This window comes from Labrus bergylta, chromosome 21, assembly GCF_963930695.1.
Source record: "Labrus bergylta chromosome 21, fLabBer1.1, whole genome shotgun sequence".
Lineage (NCBI taxonomy): Eukaryota > Metazoa > Chordata > Actinopteri > Labriformes > Labridae > Labrus > Labrus bergylta.
This window is the reverse complement of record NC_089215.1, coordinates 8,423,899-8,450,489: the sequence shown is the minus strand read 5'-3', so window position 1 is coordinate 8,450,489 and position 26,591 is coordinate 8,423,899. Positions and strand designations below refer to the sequence as shown.

The following is a 26,591-nucleotide window of genomic DNA, read 5'->3' as shown; positions in this document are numbered from 1 at the left end:
GCTTGTTTATTTTAAGATACACCCCCCTCAGGTTTTATTCACACTTTCTTTTTCTTTCAGGTCCAAAATCAGATTCTGAGCAAATGATTGGATGTGACAAGCCCCGAACAATGAGCAAAGGTCATTAATGCAGTTTCTTTTTACCAATGAAGATAGACAGTGTTGATTACTTGAAAACCCTGCACACAAAAATGACACATGGCCAGTTGAATCCAAAAGAGGTTGATTTTATTACAACACTTAAACACTCATCAAATAGCTTTATCATAATATGTGGATGCTGTTTTCATGTTTAAAACATTTGCACAGGCCAGTGCTACATATAAATAATTTCAATTTATATTCAGTTATAAATAACTCACATACATTATTATTATTACAGCTAAAGGACAGCTACTGTACAAACATTTACAACTGTGTTATACATCATTTACAGGAGTTGTGCTACTGGCACAGAACACTTCTAAAAGGAAAAGCAGTTTGTTTGCATGCATACTCTCCAACACTCTTAGTATAAATCAGTTTCATATCTTCTAATCTTAGTTACAATTATACCTGCATTTTTCAAAAACAGAAATGTTGTCCGTAAACAAGTGATGCACAAAACAGATAAAAGTGTCTGTTCCCCATAAACATTTCTAGTTTAGCAAAATAAGGATACAGGCCATAAAAATATGCATGTTCACATAAAAGGGCGCAAAGGACAAAAATATGTTGGAATCCATAAGATTAAAACACAATTTCAAATTTTAACAAATAAAGTTTAAAAGTGCACTCTCATATCTTCACAGATAATCAAAAAGTACACCTTCTACCTGCAGCACTCAACCCTGCTGCAGTGTTTACAAGCTGAATCCATTTCTTCATATTGCTCAGAATAGAATAAGGAACTAAATAAAAAATAATAATTAAGAGTTGGTGTTCATGAACAGGCTCGTAAATAAGGTCGTTATTACTCAAAGAGTGGAGTTAGATTGTCTCTTCTACATTACCGTTGGCCATTCCACTATCTGCTGTTTTAAGGGTAATGCATACTTCCTTCATATTATAATAAAACAAGAACAGCCTGTTTAAGGTTTCATCTCTGAGTTATCAAAACTCGAAATGAAGAATTATTTTAGTCAAACTAACACACCTCATATTAGCTGCCTTCAACGCAACATGTAACAGCACTGAACAAACTCCATCATGACACTGACACTGAGGTGCAGATTATCAAAACGCATCAGTGAGTGGCTTCATTTGGCTCAGTTAATTCCATCCGTTTTGCCTGTATTTGTGCGATGTTCTGTCTTTTCTCATTTTTTTGATTAATTTCCGAATGATTTGTTTTGACTCAGTGTGAAAGAAATCTTTTGTGCAGTCTAATTGTTTCCCCTAGCAATTCTTAAGTAATTACCATACATCTTTGGCTCTGTGCTTTGAAGGCAATGGCTTCTATTAAATTAAATTAATCATGTGTGTTTAGTTATTTATCTTTTTTTTAAATCTCAACCTGATCTTATTTATATGATGTCAGATAAGCTTTAAAATACCCAACGAAATAACGACTAACTTGATTCTTTAGATAGCTCAGTTCCTAATGAATCCAATAAAGGGCTGTCAGTCTGTTCCATAATAAATAAAGCAACACGGATATGTACATATCTACATGGTTGCATAATGTATGACTTCTCATTTACATTTCATACAGATTTCACATTAATAACACAGAAAGGACAGACAGTTCACCATGAACCACTTTTTAAAAGTTTGCATAGAAACCTTTAAATCCCGAATAACTGCTTGAAGTATTCAAAAGAAAATATGCTCTTCATTATGCTGTTTGAATTTTGGGCTGAGTGACACTATCAAAGGCTCAAAGTCTTTGTCATGCTTTGTGAAAACGTGTCAAGAAAAATCCCCTCTGGTTACACTTCAATCCGGTGTCAGTCGATGTACTGTGATAACCATCTGAAACCTTCCCCGTAGCCTTGCTTTTTCAACACGCTGCACATGAAAATCTCCAGCGGTCGGGCATTCAGCTCCTTCAGGGAGACATTTCCCTGTCGATAACAACACAGATAAATTAAGGCTCAACACATCAGGCACCACACAGACACACAGTGATTCTTACTCTCTGATTAAAAGACCGGCTCTGTGTTATACCTTTCCTGTAACTTGACCATCAAGAGCAAAAGCGCCTCTTAGTCCTCCTTCACTGATGGCCTCAGGGCGGTCAATTTTATTACCCAACACCAACACTGGGACATTAACTATAGTCTCATCTCCAAGAAGAGCCTGGGGAAAAAAAGCACAGTCATCAACATCAATCTACTGTTAACAAAGTACAGATAGTGGTCCGTGGTGGAAACAGCTTGTATCCGTGGTGTTTAAACTTACATCGAGTTCAGTCTTGGATTCTGTGAGCCTGTCGTGATCTGCACAGTCTACAAGAAAGACGACTCCGTTTATAGCCGGGAGGTAGTTCTTCCAGACTCTTCGAGCTGTCCGCAAAGGAAAAACAGATTGTGAATTAGCTAACTAACAGCAATATGACAGGAAGCTGTGTCCTTAAATGTTCCTGTGTACAATAGTTAAGAGATACTAGAGTAGTGGTATGTTTGTATACGGGACGTTTCAATGAGTACATTCGACTAAATACCCATCCTGACGGACATCAGGCCAAGTTTAATCAGCCTAGATAGAACACGTGTTGGAGCTTTTTCTTATTTCAGGATTTATATTTGTGTTTACAAGGAAATACATTTTTATTTTCCATGATATGTAAAATCCAGTCACAGTTACAGCATAAGAACTCATCCCCATTCCTATGCCTTCTCTCTTCCTGCTCATTTCCTGCAGCATTGGCACATCCTTTATATTTCCATTCAATGTGCTCAACGATCTAGGCTCACTAGTTCCATTACAGCTGATCTGAAATCACACATCGACACTGCGATGGCTGCAGAGACACCATGTGGCAGCAACGAGAACTGAGATTGGTCCTGCTTTTCTTCAGCACGTTTACTGATCACTATAGAGATGACTTGTGCTGAAGGCAACAAAGAAAAGGTGATGATGACTCTACAATTGAAAAGTCCATTACTATTGGCTAAAATGAAAAAGAAGTCACCTTGTACATGTCCTCCCAGATCAAATGTAGTGAAAGTCATCCCACCGATTGTCAGCTCTTCAGATGCTTCAGGGAAAGATTAAAAATTGTTTTTAATTCAGGTGCTTTTTGGTCTGCACAGAGGAACTTGCGAGGCTGGAAATGTTGAAGGAAGTACCGATATATCACTATCACAATGTTAACACATGCAAAGATATCAGGCAATTCTTTAACATGACACATTTGCAGTACAGTCATCTGCTACAAAAGATGTGTAACGGGCAACTAGATGAAATAACTTTCGCAAACTAGAATCAAACATTTAGTGTTGTTGGTATTCTTTAACAACAATCACAGCACTATTGCAATGCTTCCTTACTTGGATGCAGCGTCGGCACGTGTTGGCCCAGTCGGTCATCTTTCAACATGTGTAGAAGAGTTGTTTTGCCGGCATTGTCCAGGCCCAGGAAAACCAACTTCCCACTCTTTTTGTAAAGACCTGGAAGAAAGATTTCACAAATGAAAGAACAATAACCTACATTTTTAAATCAAAGGCTTAATGCCCAGAGGGCGAACGTGACCAAAATATTAACATTTTCCTTCTATAAATACTGGTGGTGCTGTTACTTCTATTCTTACAAAACTTAAATATTCTCCAACACTTTTTACTCAGCGCAAAGCAGAAGCCAGAACTTACCTAAGAACTGTAAGACACTACTAAACCCTTTGTAGATCCAGTCAAATAAAAACGACATCTTGTTGGTTTCTGACTAAAACAAGAAAGAGGAGAGATTAGCAAACTTCATTTGAAACTATATGTGAAAACAAAGGGAGCATTAATTTGGTTTAATATTTACGTCACAATGCAGACTATACGGGCTGTAGCCGCTGATGTTGTACTCGACTAATTACACTTCTCATGACATAGTTTAACACTTGATGTGATTGGCTGAGTGTGAAACCAAACTAACAGTTTTTTTTGGCTGAAAAAGAATTGAATGTAGGTCTTGTCTGACAGGAGAAGTCTCCATTTCATTGGAGCTGATGTTTCAGTATATACCTCACATATAATCAGTACACCCAGCTCTAATTATAACACATTAGATTGTATGGTAAATCTTTTGTGCAGTCTAATTGTTTCCCCTCGTAATTCTCAAGTAATTACCATACATCTTTGGCTCTGTGCTTTGAAGGCAGTGGCTTCTATTAAATTAAATGAATCATGTGTGTTTAGTTATTTATCTTTTTTTTTTAAATCTCAACCTGACCTTATTTATATGATGTCAGGTAAGCTTTAAAATACCCCCCAAAAAAGATATATTTGCAACTAATTACATGTAAGAATGGGGAATAGAATACCAGAGTTATTCATGAACTAAGCTAAAAAAAAAATAAGTCAGAAAAACATGCCACAGTATTATTTTAGATACTAGGAAGTAGTATTTTGCAGATTAATAGTCCGGCTTTCCAGCACACCTCTTGGCTAATCGTAGCAGAAAGGACAACTAACAACATTAAGACAGATGGAATCCACTGAGGTGCTACTACAGTGTTCGTCCTTACTCTGTGAAACTTCATTGAACTGATTCAATTTATTTCAGACATATCAAAAAAAAATCAAACATATCAAAAATACAAAAGAAAATGAAAAGCACGAAAATACAATAAACAAAAAAAAAACAATGTTCAAATTATTTCACAAAAAAAAAGAAAAAGAAAAAGAACATATATTCAATTGATATGCCTGAAAAGGAGTAGTATAAAACTTATTTAATCCTACCCCTTTTCCACAGCTCAATAATTATTATCTATTAAACTAAATTCCTGTGTTCCTTATAAGCTCTCTATATACACAATTCGCAATACTAATATTACTATTATTATTTATATATATATTTTTTTCCTTCTTAATGGAACTGAGCCACCTTTAACTAAATCTATTTCTTCCCGTGTTTATCTCCTATAACAGCGTCATAGCTGCCAAACGAGTATATGGCGTCTTTACCACCTGCGAGCAAAAGTGTGGCTATTGTTTGCAAAGCTTGGATAAAAGCAAAGGTAGTGCATGCAAACACCTGAGGGGGTTGCACATGTTTTCGACTGTGCATAAAGCATTCGACCATTTGGACGCAACAGGTTCTGTTAAACGATGGACCTGTGGTGAGATTATCTAATTTAAGGTAGAAGTCATCATCGCTCCTGGCAGCTATGATCATCACTTTTTGTTTGTTTTTGTTTTGCTTTGCAGCTACATTACAACAGCTGGACGCATGATGTTTACAGGCGACAAGAAAACTGTGAAGCCTCTACTTTAGTATGCTGTAGCATGGTTTAGTAAATCCACGGTGTTTATCGAGATACCTTCTCTGAAGCACATTAGCTAACATTAAAGCTCTGGTACTTTCTACAGTCTGACATGTGTTATCGTTTAAAGCCACACGGAACTCTCGCACAGTTATTTTTCAACTACTGCCAATGACACAATGTGTTATATTGTCCTTCTTCAATCTGAATTTGTTCTCTACCTTTGACGTTAATTGACTTACCCTCTCTGCACGCCCCGGTAGCCTAGCAGCTCGGTGGTGTTGGTGGTCTCCTTGGAAACAGTCAATCTCAGTTCCGCTTCTGCTGCTGCTTCTTCTTCTTCGTGACGTGAGATTTAGCGTTCAGCATCCGTGTACTGCTGCGGTAGCGCCCTCATCTGGACGGCGGGGAGATTATTCCTCCAGTGGATAAACTTGTGTCGCCCCTCTTATTTACTAGTCTGGTGCTCCAGCGTCGTAGGAGAAATGTGAACTGGTGAATTCGTAGTACTTCTCAGGGAATGTGTGGAGGTGGAAGTGTTCAAAACTTTTACTCAAGTAGAAATAGAAATACCCGACTGATGAAAAACTTAACCACTGTCCCGAAGTTATAAACCTACTTAAAAAAGTATTTGGTTTAACAGAAAAAAATTAAATTCCTATCAAATTAGCTCTGAAGTTAAACACATACTTTTTTAACATCACATTTTATCGTTTCGGATTAAATTCATGTCAGAAAAAGAAAATGCAATTCACAAAATCATGTGATAATTTGGTGTTTTTATTGTAATGTAAGTCTGAAATCAAAGTACGGACCCTAAAATGAATGAAACATTGAAGTAACACACAAAAAACAAGCAATTTTTGACAACAACGGACATAACAGACGAAAAACGTGAACAAAAAAAGCGACTAAATGAGACATAAAGCGACATAGACTCAGTTCATTCAGATCATGGAGTGATGTGTTGATTTCATCAGATCAAGGAAGGAATGAAGGATTTTCTTCTTACTACTCATAGTAGAACCATTTGTCAACTGAAAAACAACAACAACGAATTACATTTTATTTTCAAAAAGTATCAAAATATGAAAGCTGAGATTAAAAAAAAAGAATGTACAAATGCCCACCTGAAGTTGGAATGGGATCTTCAGCTCCAAATTCAGATGCCTGTAAAAAAAAAAACATCAGATGGTGTTATTTTCTGCTGATCATGAGGATTACATGTACATTTCTGTGATATAATTCATAAAGTACAGATGTTGCAAGGCTGTTTGCTATATTATAAATGCTAGTATCCGGTTTGTGGAAAAACTGGTGTAAATTGACAGATTCAGTCTTCAGCATTTCTCTGGATTTTTACAATTTAATCGTGCTCTCCTCTTGCTGGAGGACTTTTTTGTGTTATCAGTCCATAGAGCACACTGTTGTGAATTGGTAACACACCATATCAATATTACATTTCAAGCTGGTAAAATGAATAAAAAATTAAAGCAGACTTACAGACTTAACCACAGCCTCTGCATCCCCTGTAGAGCAGTGGAACGGACTGTCTGAGACACTGGTGTTCATGCTGATTTAAGATACAGACAGAAAATGAAATCAGTTTTAATACCAAAGGACCTCAAAGGCATTGCTCACATTACTAAAATTCAACTTTTTAATGCAGAAAGATCAGTCTATTTCAAACGCTCGCGTCTGTGTTCCATCAATCGATGCTTGAAAATAATGTTAAAGCTCCTGTGAGGAACTTAAAGCTTGTTTTCTCTTTCAAAGCAGTGTTATTTAACCAACATGCTCATCCTCCTTTTTTTTTAACAGTCAAAGGTATCACTCACTTTACAACTTTGCTGTGTAATTTTTTTTTTTTTTTTTTTTAAAGGGCTGTTTCATCAGCATTCAGTTAATCACCTAGTTTGACACTCGTCCAGCAGTGGTTTCAGGTTTTAATAACAACAATATAGAATTTGTCTTTCTTAATGCTGATGGTCTTGTTTACTTTTGAAGATCATAAAAAGACATCAGTGTTAAGTTTAGTCTACTTCATAACCAACCTGAAACAATGATATACATAGACATATGAACAATATGGAGCTCACTGTATGATGTTAAGTTAAATTCTGAACATGAATCAAACACACCAATTTAGCTCGCCAGCGTTGGTCTTCTTGGATATTAGTGCCTTCCAAAACTCATGGGTGCTCTTGATTGTTTGAATAGCAAAATCCTGCAAAAACAGATTACAGTCAGAAAAGACATACTTACTTCATCAAATAGATATGCTCAAAAGAAAACATCAATATTCAGGCTATATCTTGTGCCATCTTTTAAAAATTGTTGATTGTAATCTTCCATTTGTGATTTACTTCTTTATTCGACACAACTGTTTCATCATGTAAAGTTTAAAACACGTTCTAAAGCACAAAAACACGATAAAGAAAGTTTTAAAAGTGTACCCTGTCCTTAAACTCTCCGTTGAAAGCAAACTGGTTTTCAGGTTTCCCATCTGGAACTTTGTATCTTTTGAACCAATCAAAAGTTGCCTCCAGGTACCCGGGCTTGAGTCGTCTCACATCGTCAATGTCTGCGATGAATCAATGAAAAGCAGAACTGTTAAAGTCTGAAAACAAACCATTGTAAATGAAGGCATACTTTTAGTGCTAGAAGCTTGTATTGTATGGCGTCTCAATAATGAAAAAAAGAAATCTAAAAAGGAATGAGAAAAAACATTTGAAAATAAAAAAAGGAGTAGTGTTTTATTAAATCAATAGCAGAAAAACTAGGTTAAAGAGTTTAAAAAAAGGGAAATGTTTGAAACCCTTAATTTTACATTACTCTAAATAAAAAATAAAAAGATTAAGAAACAAACAAAACAAAAGAAACACATGCCCCAAAAAAATATACAAAGAAGAAGAAAGAAGAATAGACTCATTTGTATGGATTATGAAGATTATGAAATCATATACTTGAAATAGACATTTAAATCTTTGCATGAAAAAAAATAAAAATAAATTCATATACTTTGATATTTGTATTTACGTTTCCAAATGTGTATTTCTCATGTTTTTAATTTGTGTTGTTTTTACCACTCAATACCCAAATGTATTTTTACTGTTCTTCGTGAAGATGCATTCTCTTTTTTGGAACTCCTTTGACTCCGTACTTTTACACGTTTAGCCATACCATTAAAGTCGGCGGCTTCAGGGTCCTCTGTGTTGATCACAATGACCTTCCAGTCTGTTTCCCCCTCATCGATCAAAGACAGAGTTCCCAACACCTTCACTTTGATTATTTCTCCTCGAGAACACACCTGAGAATTAAAGACTTGTTTAAAAAAAAAAAACATTGAAAATGACTCGGTCTCCCCAAAGCCTGTAGTCAAAGTTGTTCCAGAACCTTATTTCCTATGTCACATATATCGATAGGATCATTGTCTCCACAGCAGCCCGTGTCACTGTCCTTATGGTTGGGGTCTTCCCACGTCTGTGAGAGGGAAAAATCACAGGTTTGATGGAGCAGAGAAACAGTTTTTTGTATTTTGAGTCTGATCAGAGTGGAGACTTGCCTGTGGAATAGCGCCATAGTTCCAGATGTAGCCTTTGTGAGGAAAAACATTAGCTACAAATCTGAGATTCCCCTTCTTCAGGTCTTGTTTCAGTGGGTTAAGAGGATCTTTGGTGGCAATCTGATAAACAAAAAGACCACCATTAGACTTAAAACAGAAGCAAGCAATGACCATGTGGTCACTGTATGATTTGAAGTCATAATCATTTAAAATAATACAACATATTGCTATTAAAAGAAAAAAGTGTTATACAAAATATCAGTATTGGAGAGCAGATTCTGTCACATTTATCAGCACATTTACAACAGGTAGAATCCTATCATTAAAAACGTTTAATTAGCACATTTTCTGATTTACATTTTTTTTTAGGGGTACATACCTCCATTTTTGCATTTGTCCATCTTGGGACCTCGATAACGGCGTGGAAAATATTCTGCAAGATCAACCGAAATACAGCATTGTCACACCAAGAATGTCAAACTTATCCTAAGACGACTTAGCCGTGATTATGCATTGAAACATAGACCAAAGCTTCGCAACACAAAATAAGAATGAAGCTGAAAGGAATAGCTGATGTCAATAGTGCTGACAGTGATTAAAAAAAATGTTTAACCAATGGAATAGTGTAACTGGAAAAGTGAATGAGCCCTAGATAAATAACTTATTGCTTGAGAAGCATTAAACTTTCTGCAGAGATAACTATATCCCACATTTAATCTATAGCAGTGGTTCTCAACTGGTGGTTTTGGACCCAAAAGTGGGTTTCTGAGCCATTTGCAGTGGGTCACATATGTGTCCCTGGAAAAACACGTGTACAAAACAATGCAGCAGTGCTTGAGGTCTGAGGTCTGAGGTCCAAACTATAATATTTTTCATTAAATAAAATCTGATTGGTTGAAAAATATCAGAGACTTTTGTCACAGTTTGTCATTGGGGAGTTGAGAACCACTGATCTATAGAAGGCACTTAATGGACACTCTTAAGCCTATGATGTGTATTGTATTTCACCCTAGAGGCCCAGGGCAGTAATTTAATGGTGCCATCTTTGCCTGGACTGAACGTACAGGTACTAAAGTCAGTTAAGGACACACACACTTTGCCCCCAAGGTGGTGCTGAGAAAAATCAGCTCTCTACCACTGAAGACAAATTGAAAATGGCTTTTTGCTGAATGTCTCCTGAAGCAGGAATTGCCACAATTGCAGGGCAGAGGCATAAAAAGCCGTGCAGATTCTTCCATAATCGCCTAAAGTGACTCTCTTTGATTACCTGGAGTAAATTACTATGCTTTAAAACTACAAAATGGTGGTTGCAGAGCAATTGCCTGCGATAAATAGTAGAGAGCATGAACACAGCACGAATCACTCAACAAGCTTTTTGTACTTCTCTAAAGGTATGAATACAGATCTTCAGAAGTTACACGTGATGCTCACCTCAGCTTCATTTGCGTAGACAGGTATGTCATGGAATGGAGAGATGTATTCACCTGCTGAGTTTTCTAATGAAAGAAAAATCTGTTTTTAAACAACTACATATCTTTAACACTCCAGTGAACTAAAAAGTGAGAGCTCAACAATTACTTGTCAGTTGTCAATACAGCTAGTAGTTATTGCTAAAGCTACAAGCTAATCAAGCACCCATGCATAACCCAGGAAGGAATACTGTAAGTCCCCACTAACAGAAAATATAAGAAGTGGTCTTACTGAAAAACACCCTGTAGTCCTGAGTGTTTGGCCTGCCTCTCTCTTCGATGGTAAAGCTCATGTCTGTTGTTTCTGAAAGGACTCCCTCTGCGGTCTGAGCACTAATTCAGGGAACTAAGAAGCTCCAGACTGACAGACAATCACTGAGGCTGAGGCACCAGGCATGCGCCCTACTTACATTAAGCCATGGTTAGAGACCTGACACCTGCCTGCAGGTGACCACAGGACTGCAGTATGGACAGATGATGCAGCAACGTTAGCTTCAATATGCAGCTCTGTGGTTGTTTTATTTGTGGCAAGCTCAGTTAACATACCTCTGAGAGAAGCACAGTGTGCTCAGAATAGGATTCAACCACTTATCCTTACTTATTACAACTTTCTCTGTGGCTGCCACCGGTTTCCTCATGGCATGGTTGTAAAGTGTGTACCCTCTTTGCATGTTGAGTGATTTGTTTCCATTTCCATCATGTAACCCCGAGTGGCTCTTGAGAGCTCTTTTCAGGCAGAAACAGATGGAGCTGACTGGTGTTAGCAGTAAACCAATTAACAAGGCAGGATTAGCTAGCATGCTTGTTCTTTTCCCTGAAGTATCACTGTAACTACTGGATAACATACTTATTTGCCATTTTTAGAAAAGTGTAAAATGATGTTACCTAATCTCTTTTTGTCTTTAATAGCCTCTACCTTGGAAGCATGGTTAATACTGGTAATGACTGGCCTTTACTTGATTCAAATGTTGAATAACAGTTAATCCGGGTACCTTATGTGGCCTATCGGTTAGCTTTTATTATATATATATATATATATATATATATATATATATATATATATATATATATATATGCATTATCAGGACACACAAGCAGGGCTTAAATAAGTGACTTGAGAGGTCATCATAAACACAAAGCGATCTGGCAAAGGCTTGTGGGAGCCACTACACATCTAACATGGTGCCATTACATTTGACGTGTGAAATACATGTTTATTATAGCACTCATTTACGCCTCCAATGAATACTGCCTGTTAATGAAGTGTTTATTACATCATGTCAGAATGATTACCAGGAAGCTGGCTAGTTGAAGAAAGTGCAGTTTTTTTTGTAGCTAAATCACATTTCATCTAAAATTAACTGCTGAATACAGTTAAAAAGTTGCCACAAAGAGAGAACCAAACATTTAGATCTGTAAACTACGAGTGAAAGGAAAACGTCAAGCACTTTCTTTGGTACTGTTGGTACAGATCAAAGAACTGTGAGTCAGAGAGGTTATTATTATGCCCACAAGGTCAAAAGCAGGGCAGCAGAGGAGTCACGTGACACTTTAAGCTTAAATATTACTCTTGAACACAACCTGTTCCTCTTTTGCTCATTTGTAGGTTTTTAAGATCTGAATATTATAGGACTTCACCCAGAAAGGGCATGTGAAAAACAACTTTAATTACTAAATCTCCCTCAATCTCTCACAGTGCTGCCTTACTCTTCTTCCACAAAAGCTCTTAATAGCGAGCCAAAACATCAGCTTATAGCAGATCCAGACGCAGCAGATTTGCTATTTAAAGAATTCCTGAAAAGCTCGAGCAAAACACTTAAAGCCTGTGACTGTGGAGACTTATAAGCAGAGTTATTCATTTAAGGAGAGATTAAGGGCTTGATATGTATTTAGGTGGCTTTCAGTCCAAACAAATGTCTTCAGAGCTTCTGGTGTGCTACTGGGCACCAGACAGTTTCAGAAAATGTTGCTTATATCTGGATTTGGTTCACTGTTGTGAGTATAAAGTGTTCTGATGGCTTATTTATGCCTTTATTTAGAGATAGGACTGTCGATAGAGTCAGAAATCAGGGAGAGAGAGAGAGTGGAGAATGACATGCCGGAAAGGTGCCACATGACAGATTCGAACCTGGGCCGCCCGCTTGAAGGACCACAGCCTCCATTTATGGGGTGCGCTCACGAGGCTACCGTTGACCCAACTGTTGAGATTTTTTTTTATCAAAAAATATTTCATTTAAAAGCTTCTCTTTAGGTTCAGATAGATGAGGTGGACCTCTATGACTTTATTTTAGCTGTCATTTTTATATTGGGGGTTCCCTTGACAAACCTCTGGAAACACATTTAATCATTTTCCATATTTCCAAACAGTCCCTGGTGCCACCTTTTTATCTTGACGATGAACATATCTGGTATATCTGGCATATCTATTAGTGGTTCAGGAATGTCTTTCAAACTGAACATTTTCAGGAAAGCACTTGAAAGATTGAAGTGATGATTTTCTGACACTTTTTTGTACAAAGTGAATCATTCACTGTAGATAATTATTTCTCTACTGATCGAAACTGGAAAGAAATTAAAAGTTGAAGTCCTATTTAAAACATTCACTCTCATATAAGCCACTTATGTTTCTGCTCAAAATATTGACTCAAGCGCACTATAGTTTCAGCGATATAGTTTGATCGAAACTGGAAAGAAATTAAAAGTTGAAGTCCTATTTAAAACATTCACTCTCATATAAGCCACTTATGTTTCTGCTCAAAATATTGACTCAAGCGCACTATAGTTTCAGCGATGAATCTCTCACCAGTCAAAAAATATGAACGTCAGACTGCATTGTTTCAAGTCCATACATTTTAATTGTAAAAACCGTTTAACACTATCAAAAGTAATAAATAAGTCATTCTTTCTGGCTTTTGTCTGAACTCAGATAAAATCATGTCAAGAAAGAGATGTAGAAAGATGAGATTGATTTCACCTCAAACAACAACTCCAAAATTTTGTATCTGAATCGAAGAGGACGCCATCTTTACACACCTCTGTTTCCCTTTCTCTTGTAAACTAGCTTTGATATCTTCAGCTCATCATCTTAAAGTATTGTGTTTTTATCGTCTTTCAATCTTTCAGGCACACTTAAGCATTCAAATGAAGTAGTTAAAGGCACGCAGCATCCAGCCTGTAGATATGTAGAGACATATTTTAGGACTCTCTTGTCATCAAGATGTCAACACTGTTGGATGATTGTAGAGCAGACTGAGTGTTTGAGTCCAAAGGATTCGACTTCATGTTGAGCCACTTCAATGCTGGCATGTTAAACAACTTATCCACTGGTATCTCTGTAGGAGAATAAGAATAAAAAATACACTCAGACCATGTCATTTAACAGCCGAAAATGCTTTGTGATACTATATTATTCTTACCAGAGATGCTATTTCCCTCCAGGTTAATCCTCTCCAGTGTGGCTATTTCTGTGAGTTTATCAGGGAAGATGGAGAAGCTGTTATTAGCCAGATTGATGCTGGTCAAGTGCTCCATTTCTCCCACGCTGTCAGGCAGTTTGGTGAGGACGTTGCCCTGCAGGTCCAGTTCTGCAAGACAGTTGAAGATATTAGTAAATTGGGGGGATTGCTTGACTGTTCTGTAATCAGGGAATAATTTCAGCTGGCAAACACAATCTTGTCTGAAGAATTCACTACTTTAATCAAATATCTGCAGTCTGTTATTATCCCCCACCTCTCAGCTCAGTGAAGGTTGAAAAGACCTTGCTGGAAACGGACTTCATCTCATTGTCGGCCAACGTGATAACACGGATGTTTCCTGTGACACTCCTCAGCACCTTGAACACACCGTCAGGGAAAGAAATGAGCTTGCACCTGGAAAGGTCTGCAGAGAGAATAACATAATGATGGCATTATTAAGAATAAAATAAACAGTTAAATGTTAAAAAGTATAACTGACCAATGTTTTTTTTTTTTTCCAGACTTGTGGTTAGTAATTTGAGCAAAAATAAATTAAACCTCTGTCACCACCTGCTGGTGAAATCCAAAATAACATTTATCAGGATAGTGAATCAGGGTGTTTCATTCATGAGAATAAGATATATAGAGAAATATGTGATGAGAAGAGTCTTACCCAAACTATCTTTCCCCTCCTCAACTGTTGCATTGATCCTTCTGGCCACATTTGCTACTGCCTCAGCCATGTTTCTGTTGGGGCTGTTCCTGGAGGTGGGGGGGGACAAAACACATTTTATACACATAAAAGATGTATCACAGACATGACACGACATAATTACACACATGTATCCACTGTCAGCTCCATTTAACACATTCAGCTACACAACAGAAGCACCAATTTGTGTCCATTTATCACATAAGTCTGCTGACCTATTTCCTGTAATTTCCAGGAAGCTGCACCGACACACAATTCAATTATTGAAGACAACAATGCAAAAACGCCCAAATAGAAGCTTTTAATCAACTTTTTCAGGTTCACAATATGATACATAGACTACTTACAAAAAACACTAACAACTTGAAATGATTAGGAAGTGCCCCCTGTAGGCCTGTAGCCTGTTCTTTATTGCAATGCTTTCAGATAACTTCAAGGATAATAATAAAGGGAGTACTATGTAATATTCTGAAGAATAAAAAGGTTTCTATCCCAGTCAGTTCAGTAAAGTGTAGAACTGGAGTAATAGAAGGATGTCTGTCTCCAAAACACGTTGTTATGGGTGCCAATTTATTTCAGTTCTGGTTTACAGAAGTGTGATATGACAGTATGTTATAACACAACAGCCACAGGCCAACACTGCTATCCTAATACAAAGACAACTTGTTGACTACTCACAGCCATTATTTCGTTTCTGTTCGGTTTAAACCAAGCCAAGAAGCCACTTACCCAAACTAGCAGCTAAGCAGTGTTAACAGAGCAAGACAGCTGCCAGAGTTAGCTCCGGCAGCTAACCGACAAATTTGGTGAGAGTGTATTTTTAGACCCGGAGAGGCAATTCAACTGAGTGTTGCTCCACTCATTGGAAAGTTTAAAAACAAACAAACAAACAAAAACATCACTAACACCAAATGCAGCAACGTTAGCTTACACTTGCGTTGTACATGTGAGGCATATGTAAGGCTACTAGCAAAAAAGCCGGCGTTATGGTCGCACATTTCGATGGGTAGCACTATTCGTCATAACACCGGCTCGAAAATATTTATGCAACTTCATCAGAGTCAGTGCTGCGCTTTCAAGTTGCAGAAAATGAAGCTCAACTTTGACAACGCAGTAAGTTATAATGATTAAGTTAATTGTATAATGTATTACTTTACAATTAGTATTTTTTCACACATTAAGTTTAATATCCAAATCCAGCTTTAAAGGAAATATAGCCTATGTGGCACTTAAACCAGGTCGTTGTTAAAGACATAAGGGATTAAATGAAATGCAATTTGACATGCCAATGTCTTTACATTAGATCTCTGACTATTTTTTGTTTTTAGATATTTACCTTCAGAAAAAAAAAATTGCCTTACAGTTAGTTGCATTAGGAAGTTAAATGTTGTCTTACCTCTGAGTCCTGTTTCAACTAGCCTATTTCCAGTTTGAACACTGCCATGGTTATGGCTGTAGCAAATTCCTGGTTCGTCAGTGTATTATTCAAAGGACAATGAGTTCTCTGGCTTCACAAGAATAGTTTACCATTGTTACAACTAACTGCCAGTTTATAGTATTTGCTGGATATCCCTGTGCTGGCCCATACAATGCTGTGTTTTTTGTTGTGGGGTGTGAGTTTGACTATGGCTCAATGTGGACGACTGAAACACTCTAAGACTGGAAATGTCCAATGTGTATGTGTTTTGGTGTGTTTTCTTTTATATGACACACAGCAGTTTCAAGTCAAGGTATGACGTGATGTTTATTTGTGGAAATGTCTGTAAAAAATGTGTGTTATATTGTGTTAGGACTGCATGCACTAAACCAGTCAGCTCTGAGGAAGCTGAGCGATTGGATGGATTTAATTATACTGCAATTCCTTACTTTTAGGAATACATGACATAGCTATTTTTTCTTACCAAAACATACTGAATTTTAGAAAATAAATCAAGTTTTTAAACCTTAAGACAAGCAGCTTCACCTGAGCTTGCATCAGGAATTATTAGACCACAAAAAGGCCGACTAGAATCTCCCAGAAGAAAATCAATGCAAGCTTTTAACACTTTCCAGTCTTTGATAAATACTTCTCAAAGCAACCCTTGATTAAAAAAAAAGCCCAAATCCATATCCAAATGTACATAAATACATGTTTTTAATATATACAATAAATATACATTAATTTACAGTCAAACAAATGGCAGTGTACAATAAAAAACAGTGCTGGAATATACAACAATATTGTCACATCATTTACATTAATCAAATTGATAGGGCGGGATAAAGTTGTACACAACTGCACACATAGGTGACATGCTGTTGTTGAGTTTGAATTTCAGCACATTTTAAAAATACTAATTTCTTCACAAATCAGAGCCCACATCACAGCTGGTAATTCCATCTCTGCACACAGATCCATTCCAATCTTACAGTGCACAGTGAGAAATATCAAAGAGCATTTTTCTTTATTTTGTTTTTCAAATCAAGCTAAGTGTTTCCTTTTGTTTCTTCAGAGCTGGTTGCGTCTGCAGGCTGTAGAAGCTGTCACTGGCAGCCACACTCATCCACAATCATGTCCTCGTGATGTCGAAGTAGCATCTCTCCGCTCTCGTAGTACAGCATACTTAATGGGCTCATTTTGGTGGGGGCGCAGCAAGGCGAAGCCACTCTATCAGGGTGGTAATGTTTCAGTAAACTCTGGTTTAAAAAAAAAGAAAAAAGAAAAGAAAAACAGAAGACATTTAAAGATTATTCCAGTCTCAAAACATCCACTTATTGTTAATAAAGATACCAAGACAGAAAAAGCAGATTCTAAGACAGATAGATAAAGGGCTTCAACGTATGGATACTTCTGTTATGTATTGACTGCTCGTTGTTGCTGGATTAATAGTTTTTTCTACAAAGTATAATCTTAACATAATTCCTTAAAGTCACAAGCAATAACCCAAACAGGTTCATCAACAACATATTTCATCAAATTGGGATGAAACCATGTGCAACAGCGGTTTTTCTAGTGTGTGTGTATCAGAGGTGACACCCTATCTGTAGCAAAGTATATCTGTAGTAAATCTTAGATAATGCAGTACACTTGGGCAGTAAATAATACATGACTGGGTGTTCAATGCACAATTTGCTTTCACACAAAGATTTAGCTACATTTGATCTAAACACATCCCTGGATGTCTTTTCAGCTCACCTCCTCACCAAACCTCATTACCTCAGTGTTACGGAGGATGATACATACATGGATGATAGATCGATAAATAGATACATAGATGGATAGGTAGGTAAGAAGGTAGGTAGATGGATAGATACATAGACGGATGGATGGATAGATAGATACTCACTTGCATGTAAGCATGATTTGTTGGATTGAGCTCTTCTCCAAGGGGACCAGGGCACGACCCTTCACAGCGGTAAGCGTTGTATCTTTTAGGAAAGATGATCCAGGACCCCCAACCAATTTGATTAAAGTCTACATGCAAGTCCACTCTGCGACAGAGGGGTTTTTCACCCTCTCTTTTGGACGCCTGCAGACTTCTCCCTGTTTGTTCTCTCTGACCCCGCTTGCTCCTGCGCCTTTTTTGCCTGCGGGCCTTTTTGATTTCAGCAGGGGACAAGAACTTGGATTGTTCAGCTGTGTGGAGTAAGCTCGCTTTGACCTTCGAGTTTTCATCAGAGCCTGTGTGTGAGAAGATGACCAGCAAGGCCCGGTCGCTCACTTCCTGCTCTCTTCTCGAGCTCGCCACATAGACAGAAGGATCATGAAGCCACAGGCCCCTCTTCGTCTCCACCGCCTTCCTTCTTCTGGACACTCTCTTGTGTCGTATCCTGGCTGTTGATTTTTGCCTGAGCCAGCTCAACAGAGGTCTCGTCATGTTGAACACCTTCCAGCTCTGCGATGAAGTGACCAGTGAAGACTCGGTGAGCAGCCCCACCAGCTGCTGCTCCTGGCAGCTCTTGTGCTGATGGCACGTCTGGTGATAAACCTCCACGCTGATGTTCGCAGGACTCTGTGCCTGAGGAAGTCTGATTCTCAGCTCTGCTGCCTGGATCTGTTTGTCAGCCAGCAGAGCATGGAGGTCAAATGTTGCAGCCCAACGCTTGTGTCTATACGTCAAACCTAGTGTAGAGAAAAGTGGAGAACACATTATAGGAAAATTATTATTAAGGCCAACAAACATGATTAATATCAGAGTCATAGCACGGTGTCTCTCTGATAAGAGAAAATAAATTAAAATGTATCATTCCAGGGAAAGACAAATCCACCTGTTCTGCAAAGGAAACACAGAATCATGTTGTATTGTCACAATGAACTCAGTTACAGCTAGAATTTGAAATGTGTTTTCCACATGCTATTTCCTTCAGTGATTTAGGAATTAATCGGGACAGTATTTGGTTGTAAAAAAAGAGACATGTAGAATAGCAATGTTCTTTTTTAAAGCGATTGTGTAACTTCAGAAAAAGGCCCACCCATGGTGCTGAGATTGAGCAATATGGCTGTACATTTTGTTTTGTCTTTATCGAGTAAAAAGTGGTAATCTATGAAATGAATTAGGACAGTAGTAGTTGTCATTTGGAGGGGGCGTCTATGCTGCGATGAAAAATTCATTTTGAGCCCACCAACACTTGGTGGTATTTTTTTCTCAGTTTTTGTCAACACATATCAGCAAATGTTTAACATTTGTTTAGAACTGTTTTTCTTTCAGGTTTAAAACCATATAAGGATGGTTGTATCCCGAGTGAGTGCTATTTTGAGGATAATTATGATGGAAATTGATGCCATTTTCTATCCAACCTCTCTTTTGTGATGCAAAAAAAACCATTGCAGAGAATTATAACTTCCTTTGATAACTCCTCTGACTTCATGATCAATGCTTGTATTAATGCATTTTGGGCTTCTTTAAAACAATCCATTGTTCTACAGTAGGTAAGCCTGTGCTGCACCCACATCTGCAAAGAGCTCCATTGTGATTTAAAGAACAGGTGTGGCTCAAATTAATCTGAAGGATTAAAGCATGTTAAACATTTCAATTCTGTATTGTCTAGTGCATTGGCCCATTTAGCTTAGACCGTTGATCAAAAGTGCAAACCGTGCTCGCTATTAATCCACTCAAACCAAACAGCACGGTCGAAACCAATCATTTAACACATGCCTGCTTGTCCTCCTGGCTTCTGCATATCCTCAGTCAAACAAATAGGTAATAACTCTGACACCTAGCAGCGATGTGGAATTAAATTCAACAGCAGGGAGGGCTGTCCTCTCGTTGGCTGCTTGTGCCATTAAATCCCGAGCTCTAATCTAATCAAGCCAAGTGTGAAAAAGAACTAAGGGAAGTTGTTGATTTGCCTTAACAAGAGATTTGTATAGGGGGATGTCTGGCGAGGTATCTAATCAACATCACCTATTTAAGCGAGAGGAGGTTTGCTTTGAGAATTAGACAGAAAAGCGGCCTTTTCACACGCTGATCCCAGCATGGTTATTCAGATACTCGACTGGGATGTGGATTCAGACCCTCTGAGGTCGTCTGGCACGCAGCTTTGACAGGACAACACCTCACACTCACCACCAACAACAACAAAAAAAAACAACTAACATTTCAAGATGCTTTTTAAATAATCTGATTTAACAACACCTCCATAAAAATGACTATTTCTTCTCGTGTTCTCTACTTTAATCCACCATATTCCCCCCACCCCACCACCCTCGCTCATGTAGACTATGTCTCACTTAATGCCTCACTTTTTGAAGAAGAAATAAACAAATTCTTACTTCTAGCCATTACACTCTTCACTGTGTCTGCTTGCTTTGAGGCGACTTGCTCCATAGTATCCAAAGGCCTGGAAAAGTTGGACTTGAAGTTCCTGTACAGATGCATCATGTAGGTGGGCAGGTGGTGCCCGGTTGCTCGATCCATGAGAGAAAACCGCTCCAGCGACCTCATGTTTGAAACTCCATCTTTGGTTTTTTGGACCCCATGAGCCACCAGCACGAGCAGAGATGCGTTCAGCGCGAGAGCCAGAGGTCCCAATGAGCGCATGTTTCGGACCGGTTAATGACAAATTCCTCTACTGGGAGATTAGGGGTGTCTTATATACCTTCACCCACCCCCTTTCATGTTTAACAAGTAGCTGAGAACATTAAAGGAAATTGACATGCGTCCTCAAGACTTGTTACCTGACAGCTCATCAACCATTCCCTTGGTAATGAGGCGCCTGGGTGCTTGTTTACAAGGAGAAAACTCCCTTTGTTTGCACCATGTTCTGCAGCCCCATGCCCCATCCTTGGATACATTGTTCCACTTATTTAACTAACACTAATTGTTAGGCTTTCCCAAAGTGTTTAAGGCAGTCTGAATGTAGTCTGAATTGGAAGGAATTGACGACGAATGTATGTATGAAATACCACAAAAAAAAACATTAACACAAAACACATTGTTGGGACAGGTTTCGAAAACAATTTGTAACCATCGTTATCATATCAGTAGGCTGTTGTAAAATAAAACGTAGAAGCCTACGTTATGACATCATGCGCAATTATTCTCTTTCTTTAGGCTACATCAGGCTATTTTATATAGACTAACTTTAAACTAATGTGTAGTAGGGCCTACCAAGATAAAGGATGAACATCTCGTTAAATACAAGAAGTCACTGCTCAATATAAGTCAGACCTAAATATCATTATAAGCAATGTTAGAATTAAAGCATTATATCGCTGTTTAACTTCACAATGTTCACATGTAGGCTAACATTATACACAGTTTATAGAAAGGTATGGCAGTAGCCTAAACATAGATCAATACTGAGTTTTTAATCACCTTTTTATGCTTTATATGATGGGGGAAATTCTAAATGTCCCTTACACATTTGAAATGGACATTGGTATTTATTTGTATTTTTCAAGGGTATGATACTCTAAATTTAAATATATATATATATATATATATATTTGAAGCTTTTCACAACTTTTGTCTAATGTTCTTACACACAAAAAAGGAGCAATGCCAAAATATTTTCTGTTTCATGTAGGCATATATTACAGTTATTTATAGTACATGTTTTATAATATATTTGATATCTTTATTATGGGTTTCATACTTTAAATTCAAGTTTATTGACTGTTTTTTTTTTCAACAACAAAAAAATTAGTGACTCAAAATTGAGTAAAGATTTGGACTTTTTTTTTTTTTTCTTTCTGTGAGACCATCCGAGAGCATCCGAGGATGACCGTAAGCTGCGCATGCGCTGTCCGCCTTGCTCCACATAGCGAAAATCTTTCCCCGTAAATGTCCTGAGAAAGGAACGAAGAAAAAAAAAAAAAAATCAATGGATGCTTTTTTTCTCGCGGTGTAAACAGAAGGCGGTGCACCTCGGCGACATCATCCGAACTGGAAAAACCTACCGCTGAAAACATGACTGTTACTGGGCCGGAAGCCTTCCCACCTACCGTGTGCTGAAATGGTGAGTTTAGCTTTAAAGTTTTTAAGGGTCTTGTTGCACGAGCCAGGGGTGCCTAAAAGTTTCACGTTCACACCTGTTCGGATGCTAAGACTCTGTACGGCTTGAAATACGCCATTGTTGATTTGCATTTTTGACGTTTTTACAGCAGAACTCTTTGACCAGGAGAGGATATGTTCATGGATGTGAAGTGTTTGTGTGGTTGGTGATGGGGGGGGGCATACATGTGCTTGGCCCCCCCCCCCACTCTCCATGCCTGCACTGAATCGAGCCAGTGGTTTGGGCCAAAAAAGCTTCAGGCAGAAATAAACGATAGCATGCTAGGTGACACAGGAAAAGCTCCATAGAAACAAAGACACTTGCAGAAAAACGTGAAGTTATCGATGTGTTGTCTTTAATAAGACTCAGCGGGTTTCTCTTTTTACTGTTATGAAAAGTGTGCGTGAACACAACATTTGCACACATGCGCAAATAACGGATGTACCCCTAATAAATATTAGAGTGAAGGTAAAACTTCAAAAGAGACATTGAAAACTTCAATTAGCAAATTCACATGCACTAACAAACTTTACATATAACCAAGAAGGTTTACCAAAACTCCACTGAGAAATAGTAAAAAAAAACTTTGCAACAGTTAATAAACTTGAATTTAAAGTATGAAACCCATAATAAAGATATCAAATATATTATAAAACATGTACTATAAATAACTGAACTATATGCCTATATGAGACAGAAAATATTTTGGCATCTATTGCTCCTTTTTTTGTGTGTGAGAGAACATTAAAATATGTTGACGAAAAGTTGTGAAAAGCTTCAAATATTCTTTTTACACACTGTTTTAAAAAACAGCTCCAGTCTCGCAATGTTACAGCCGACATGCAGATACCTTTTTGGTCCTCAGTTATATGACTATAAAGTAGTTTTTTTCTTTTTAGAAATCAGGGAGTATTGTGAATCAAAGCCATATGCGCAAACTGATTCTTTTATCTATTTTTTTATAAAACCAGGATTCCTGACATTTTGTTACATAAAGTAGAAGAAGTCTATAGAGGACAGTAAGACAAAGCACATGATCCCCTTTGATGTACTGCAGCCCCGGCCCTTTTGTTTGATTCAGCCGTGTGCAGCTGGGATCAGTCTCCTCTCTTCATATCACTTTACCTCACATCCTGGGGGAAGACAGAAACCGGCAGATCAAACTGGAACGTCACAATTAATCAAGAGTGAGAGCGTGAAACTCCTCCATGAATGGACACCATGGATCATAACTGATTGAGCTTTTTGGTCACGCTTTATTCAGGACGAAGTTAATCTTCCCAGGGTTTGCTTGAGAAGTTTGCATGTTTATGCGTCACAACCTTTGCTTTATTAGGGATAGATCTTTGAAACCATTATGTCAAAACAGGCAGCTATTTTGGCCAGATAAACCCCCTCATATAAAGAAAAAGAGCTAATAATTTCAAGTCTTTTATGGTTGAACCAAGCCTTAAAGTGTCCGCTGAGTAGTGACGAGCGCCTTTAGAAACAGATGTATGAAATAGTCGATTTGCAATAACAGTACTCTCTCTCACTGGCTTCATTTATTACTGCAATAGAATACTCTTACCACAAGGTGTCATATTTCATCATTGAGCTGATCTTTTTATTTATTTTATTTTTTTTTATCACTTTATTGCAATGGTCAAACACAGTCATCATTCCACACAGTTACCTTTTCAGAATGCGTTGCCATATATGTACATCTTAGCTGAAATTTAAAAAAATGAAGAACAAAGCAAAAAAAAAAAAAGACATAAAAGACAACAGAAGCACAAATGAATGGACTGAATTGAATGTTAAAGACAACCTAAATATATCTGATCTCTCATTGCGGTTTTTTTTTGTGGTTTTTTTTAATCATAGGAAAATTGAGGATTTCTCTCGTAATGCTTCAGGAAAATAACCAAAAGTGTTCCACACATTCTGTATCTAAAGAACAGAAATGTAAACACGCTCAAACTGTTCTAAGGAGTTGTACTCGTGCTGAAGGGAGACACTGCATTTCCTTAACTATCTCTTCTTTCCTGTTGCTCTTAAAAGCTTTTAACAAATTGGCTTTTTTTTTTTTTTGCTGGGGCGGTAATAAGACAGACACCAGACCTGAGGAAGGATTTGGACAGGTGATATTAGCAGCATGCTCCTTTTTTTTTTTTCCATTCTGGTCGTTTAGCAGAGGAAGTTTCCTCTCGTGTCACAAGAACATCCTCCTTATATTTCAAATCGTGTTCTGCTTTATCGCCTTCAAATAAAGATATGGAAGGAAATGAGATCTCCCAGTTAAGTGACTTTGACGACTCCTTGCCCCCCGCCCCCCTTCCCTCTTAAAGAAAACGAAATCAAGTGTCAAGATTGATCGCTCGTAATGATTCATTCATGCTCTTGAGGTTTTTTTTTTTTTTTTTCACAGCCGTTGTTTTGCAACAACATCAGAGTCTTGGGGCCTGCATGCCGGAAGGAAGGAACAGGTGTGGCAGCTGTAGATTTGACATCCATATCTTGAAAAGAACTCGTTACTTTTGCAAATAAGCTTATTTTGGACTTCAATCTTGTGACGGACTGTTGAATACACGTACTTTAGTGAGAAGTAGTCCCACAAACAGCCACTCACAAGATAGCCTTGATGTTGCCTTTAAGCGATGTCATTTTTGCAGAAACCGTGATTTCGTTTTATTTTATTTTTTCAATGTAAGCTTTTGTCTGTACAGCTATCATATCAATGGCCTTTGTTGTGTTGCTTTATAGCGCCCACAGGCTGTAACAGGACACTCAGTGCATGATGAGGTCCTGTGACATCAGGGTTAAAAGAGCACACATCCCTCTGCAGCTCAACCTGGAGCTTAAAATGGAAGTATTTGCCCAGCTGTAAGCCTGTGTTTGCCTTCCACATTGCACGTGTTAACTGCTAATGAATGGAGTAATTAGAGCATCGTAGTGAATTAGGCTTACGCGACGTCCTCTGTTCTCACTGATTGTCCGCCTCCCGTCCCGGCGGGTCTACGGATCAATGCGAGGTGAGCAGCTGCAGCCGAGTGTAAGAAGTTGAATAAGTGCAGGTTTTTAATTTTCTGTGTTTCGAGTGTTGTTTAAAGGTCTTCCATGTGTGGGAGGCACTGTGCTGCCAGGAGGCTCCGGTAGTGATTGAACTGATGAGTAAGCCTCTCTCTCGGCCCGCCTCCACATCCTCTTTACACACACGCACACACACACACACACACAAATCCTGGCATGAGTGAGCAGTATTGCACCTCATGCACAGGGGATGCACGCAGAAAAGTAACAACAGACAGGGAGCTTTGCACCCCCCCACCCCCCCCACCACCTACCTTCCTCCTCCTGAGTTGCTGTCTGGGATCCGTCCTCACTGAAGGACACCCTCATTGACTCGCTTTACGAGGACGCCTTAATGAAGCGAGACCGCCGCCTGCTGTAGTGTGACCGCGGAGAGAGATTGGCTCACAGATCAGAGGGAGAGAAACCAGCGAGGAGGATGTATGACTGAGAGCGGTGTTACAGGCTACAGGAGGGCTGTCATTTTTCTTTGTTGATCTTTTTAGCCAACAATTCATTTTTTTTTTTTTTTTTTTTTACTGTGTTCCTTTAGAAACTCGAGCGACTCTCAGATGGAGGACTGATCAGCTCAATGTAAGGTATAGTTTTGATACTCCTGTGTTATGACATTTGAGTCCGGCTGCCGGCTTGTGGTTGCGAAAACATGTCATCATTTTTTTTTTGTCTCTGAAGGCTCAGAAAGGAAGCGTACGTTGTTGTCTAAATAACGCTTCAGATTACGGGTGTGATTTCTCACTGAGATTTTGAACAGAGCTTTGCAACCTTGTTGGAACTAAACGCAATTTACTGAATCATACTACTTCCGTTTTTTTTTTTTTTTTTTGCAGAAATATCACATCGTTCACTTCCCCCAGTCATGTTTGATATCCACATAGCTGCACAGATTACATTCTTCTTGGCATGTGATGCCTTTATTCGCTCCTCTGAAGTGTTTATCAGCTCTCATTCCTGCGCCTTGTTTGACAGGATTCAAGTTTCCTATGCAAACTTAGCAAACACAGCCGCCAGTTTTAGAATGTTTTTGCACACAGAAACAAGTTTGCTGCTTCAGTGTGAGTGGCAAGCGAAAGGAACAAAAAATGCTAACAAGTCGGTGTGAGATCTGTCCGTGGAGAGGGTCTTTGACAAGCAGGAAGGCTGTCAGTTGGCAGGCTGGTGCTGACAGAATATTGCAGCCAGACAGAAAAGCCACATTTCTGCAGCCTTGAAATCACAAGGGGGATACAATTGTCGGCTAAAATTGAAATAAATTACAGGCAGGGCGGGCGGGGGAGGGTTTAGAAATAGATTTGCACTCCATTTTTTTGCAGCCCAGTGTAAGGCTGTGATGAAATAAAGAATGCTAGGGGCCAAAGGTGATTCATGTGATTTGTGTCATGTTCACTGCAGTAGCAGAGTTTGTTTCAAGACATCCTTGTAGATTTGTCTTCTGTTAGGTGGGGGG

The 26,591-nt window shown here is 38.4% G+C and overlaps 5 protein-coding genes across 10 annotated transcripts in view; 1 reads left to right on the top strand and 4 right to left on the bottom strand.

Moving 5' to 3' along the window:
- Positions 1-211: 211 nt before the first annotated feature.
- Positions 212-5,722, bottom strand: sar1aa (secretion associated, Ras related GTPase 1Aa). 2 transcript variants are annotated; one of them, XM_020649988.2, is made up of 7 exons: positions 5,641-5,722; positions 3,792-3,864; positions 3,474-3,593; positions 3,116-3,181; positions 2,383-2,486; positions 2,149-2,280; positions 212-2,045 (listed from the first exon to the last, which is right to left on the bottom strand). In XM_020649988.2, exons 2-7 carry the CDS (start codon positions 3,847-3,849, stop codon positions 1,929-1,931), a joined length of 597 nt encoding a protein of 198 aa, XP_020505644.1. In that variant the 5' UTR covers positions 3,850-3,864; positions 5,641-5,722; the 3' UTR covers positions 212-1,928. The 2 variants fall into 2 exon arrangements, with proteins under 2 accessions (XP_020505644.1, XP_020505645.1); XM_020649989.3 differs by having other exon boundaries at positions 3,792-3,860; positions 5,641-5,700.
- Positions 5,723-6,160: 438 nt separating this feature from the next.
- On the bottom strand, positions 6,161-11,068 carry ppa1a (inorganic pyrophosphatase 1a). Its single transcript, XM_020650003.3, has 11 exons — positions 10,665-11,068; positions 10,395-10,459; positions 9,343-9,396; positions 8,964-9,083; positions 8,795-8,881; positions 8,582-8,708; positions 7,855-7,982; positions 7,540-7,625; positions 6,902-6,971; positions 6,529-6,568; positions 6,161-6,435 (listed from the first exon to the last, which is right to left on the bottom strand). Exons 1-11 carry the CDS (start codon positions 10,723-10,725, stop codon positions 6,410-6,412), a joined length of 864 nt encoding a protein of 287 aa, XP_020505659.3. The 5' UTR covers positions 10,726-11,068; the 3' UTR covers positions 6,161-6,409.
- A 2,196-nt stretch (positions 11,069-13,264) lies between these two features.
- On the bottom strand, positions 13,265-16,047 carry lrrc20 (leucine rich repeat containing 20). Of its 3 annotated transcripts, none has more exons than XM_065949582.1 (5): positions 15,996-16,047; positions 14,561-14,649; positions 14,162-14,311; positions 13,849-14,016; positions 13,265-13,764 (listed from the first exon to the last, which is right to left on the bottom strand). In XM_065949582.1, exons 2-5 carry the CDS (start codon positions 14,628-14,630, stop codon positions 13,628-13,630), a joined length of 525 nt encoding a protein of 174 aa, XP_065805654.1. In that variant the 5' UTR covers positions 14,631-14,649; positions 15,996-16,047; the 3' UTR covers positions 13,265-13,627. The 3 variants fall into 3 exon arrangements, with proteins under 3 accessions (XP_065805654.1, XP_065805653.1, XP_065805652.1); XM_065949581.1 differs by lacking the exon at positions 15,996-16,047 and adding an exon at positions 15,531-15,630; XM_065949580.1 differs by lacking the exon at positions 15,996-16,047 and adding an exon at positions 15,329-15,601.
- Positions 16,048-16,705: 658 nt separating this feature from the next.
- On the bottom strand, positions 16,706-20,764 carry ndr2 (nodal-related 2). The gene is made up of 3 exons (XM_020650007.2): positions 20,352-20,764; positions 17,926-18,701; positions 16,706-17,275 (listed from the first exon to the last, which is right to left on the bottom strand). Exons 1-3 carry the CDS (start codon positions 20,617-20,619, stop codon positions 17,123-17,125), a joined length of 1,197 nt encoding a protein of 398 aa, XP_020505663.1. The 5' UTR covers positions 20,620-20,764; the 3' UTR covers positions 16,706-17,122.
- Positions 20,765-21,846: 1,082 nt separating this feature from the next.
- pald1a (phosphatase domain containing paladin 1a) overlaps positions 21,847-26,591 on the top strand; it is a 55,923-nt gene continuing 51,178 nt past the window's right edge. Inside the window, exons 1-2 of one of the 3 annotated variants that reach the window (XM_065949577.1) lie at positions 21,847-22,039; positions 25,680-25,720. In XM_065949577.1, the coding sequence (XP_065805649.1) occupies positions 22,037-22,039; positions 25,680-25,720 (44 nt within the window). In that variant the 5' untranslated portion in view covers positions 21,847-22,036. Of the gene's footprint in view, positions 22,040-25,397; positions 25,726-26,591 lie in introns of those variants that run through there. The other 2 variants (XM_065949579.1, XM_065949578.1) reach the window with 2 other exon arrangements.

Bases quoted from the DNA above. Each gene is read 5' to 3' on its own strand.
- ndr2 (XM_020650007.2), bottom strand. From the start codon at position 20,619: ATGCGCTCATTGGGACCTCTGGCTCTCGCGCTGAACGCATCTCTGCTC. The intron at 18,702-20,351 runs GTAAGAATTTGT...TCTCTACACTAG, and splicing joins GAAGAGTGTAATGGCTAGAA to GTTTGACGTATAGACACAAG. The intron at 17,276-17,925 runs GTGAGTATCTAT...TTTTTAAACCAG, and splicing joins CAAATCATGCTTACATGCAA to AGTTTACTGAAACATTACCA.
- ppa1a (XM_020650003.3), bottom strand. From the start codon at position 10,725: ATGAGCTTTACCATCGAAGAGAGAGGCAGGCCAAACACTCAGGACTAC. The intron at 8,709-8,794 runs GTTCTGGAACAA...TTTAATTCTCAG, and splicing joins TATGTGACATAGGAAATAAG to GTGTGTTCTCGAGGAGAAAT. The intron at 6,972-7,539 runs GTGTGTTTGATT...ATCTTAAATCAG, and splicing joins AACGCTGGCGAGCTAAATTG to CATGAACACCAGTGTCTCAG.
- sar1aa (XM_020649988.2), bottom strand. From the start codon at position 3,849: ATGTCGTTTTTATTTGACTGGATCTACAAAGGGTTTAGTAGTGTCTTA. The intron at 3,182-3,473 runs GTAAGGAAGCAT...CTTTCCCTGAAG, and splicing joins CGTGCCGACGCTGCATCCAA to CATCTGAAGAGCTGACAATC. The intron at 2,487-3,115 runs GTGACTTCTTTT...CTTTGCGGACAG, and splicing joins TCTGGGAGGACATGTACAAG to CTCGAAGAGTCTGGAAGAAC.
- lrrc20 (XM_065949582.1), bottom strand. From the start codon at position 14,630: ATGGCTGAGGCAGTAGCAAATGTGGCCAGAAGGATCAATGCAACAGTT. The intron at 14,017-14,161 runs GTGGGGGATAAT...ACTGTCTTGCAG, and splicing joins AACCTTCACTGAGCTGAGAG to AACTGGACCTGCAGGGCAAC. The intron at 13,765-13,848 runs GTAAGAATAATA...ATTCTCCTACAG, and splicing joins GGAGGGAAATAGCATCTCTG to AGATACCAGTGGATAAGTTG.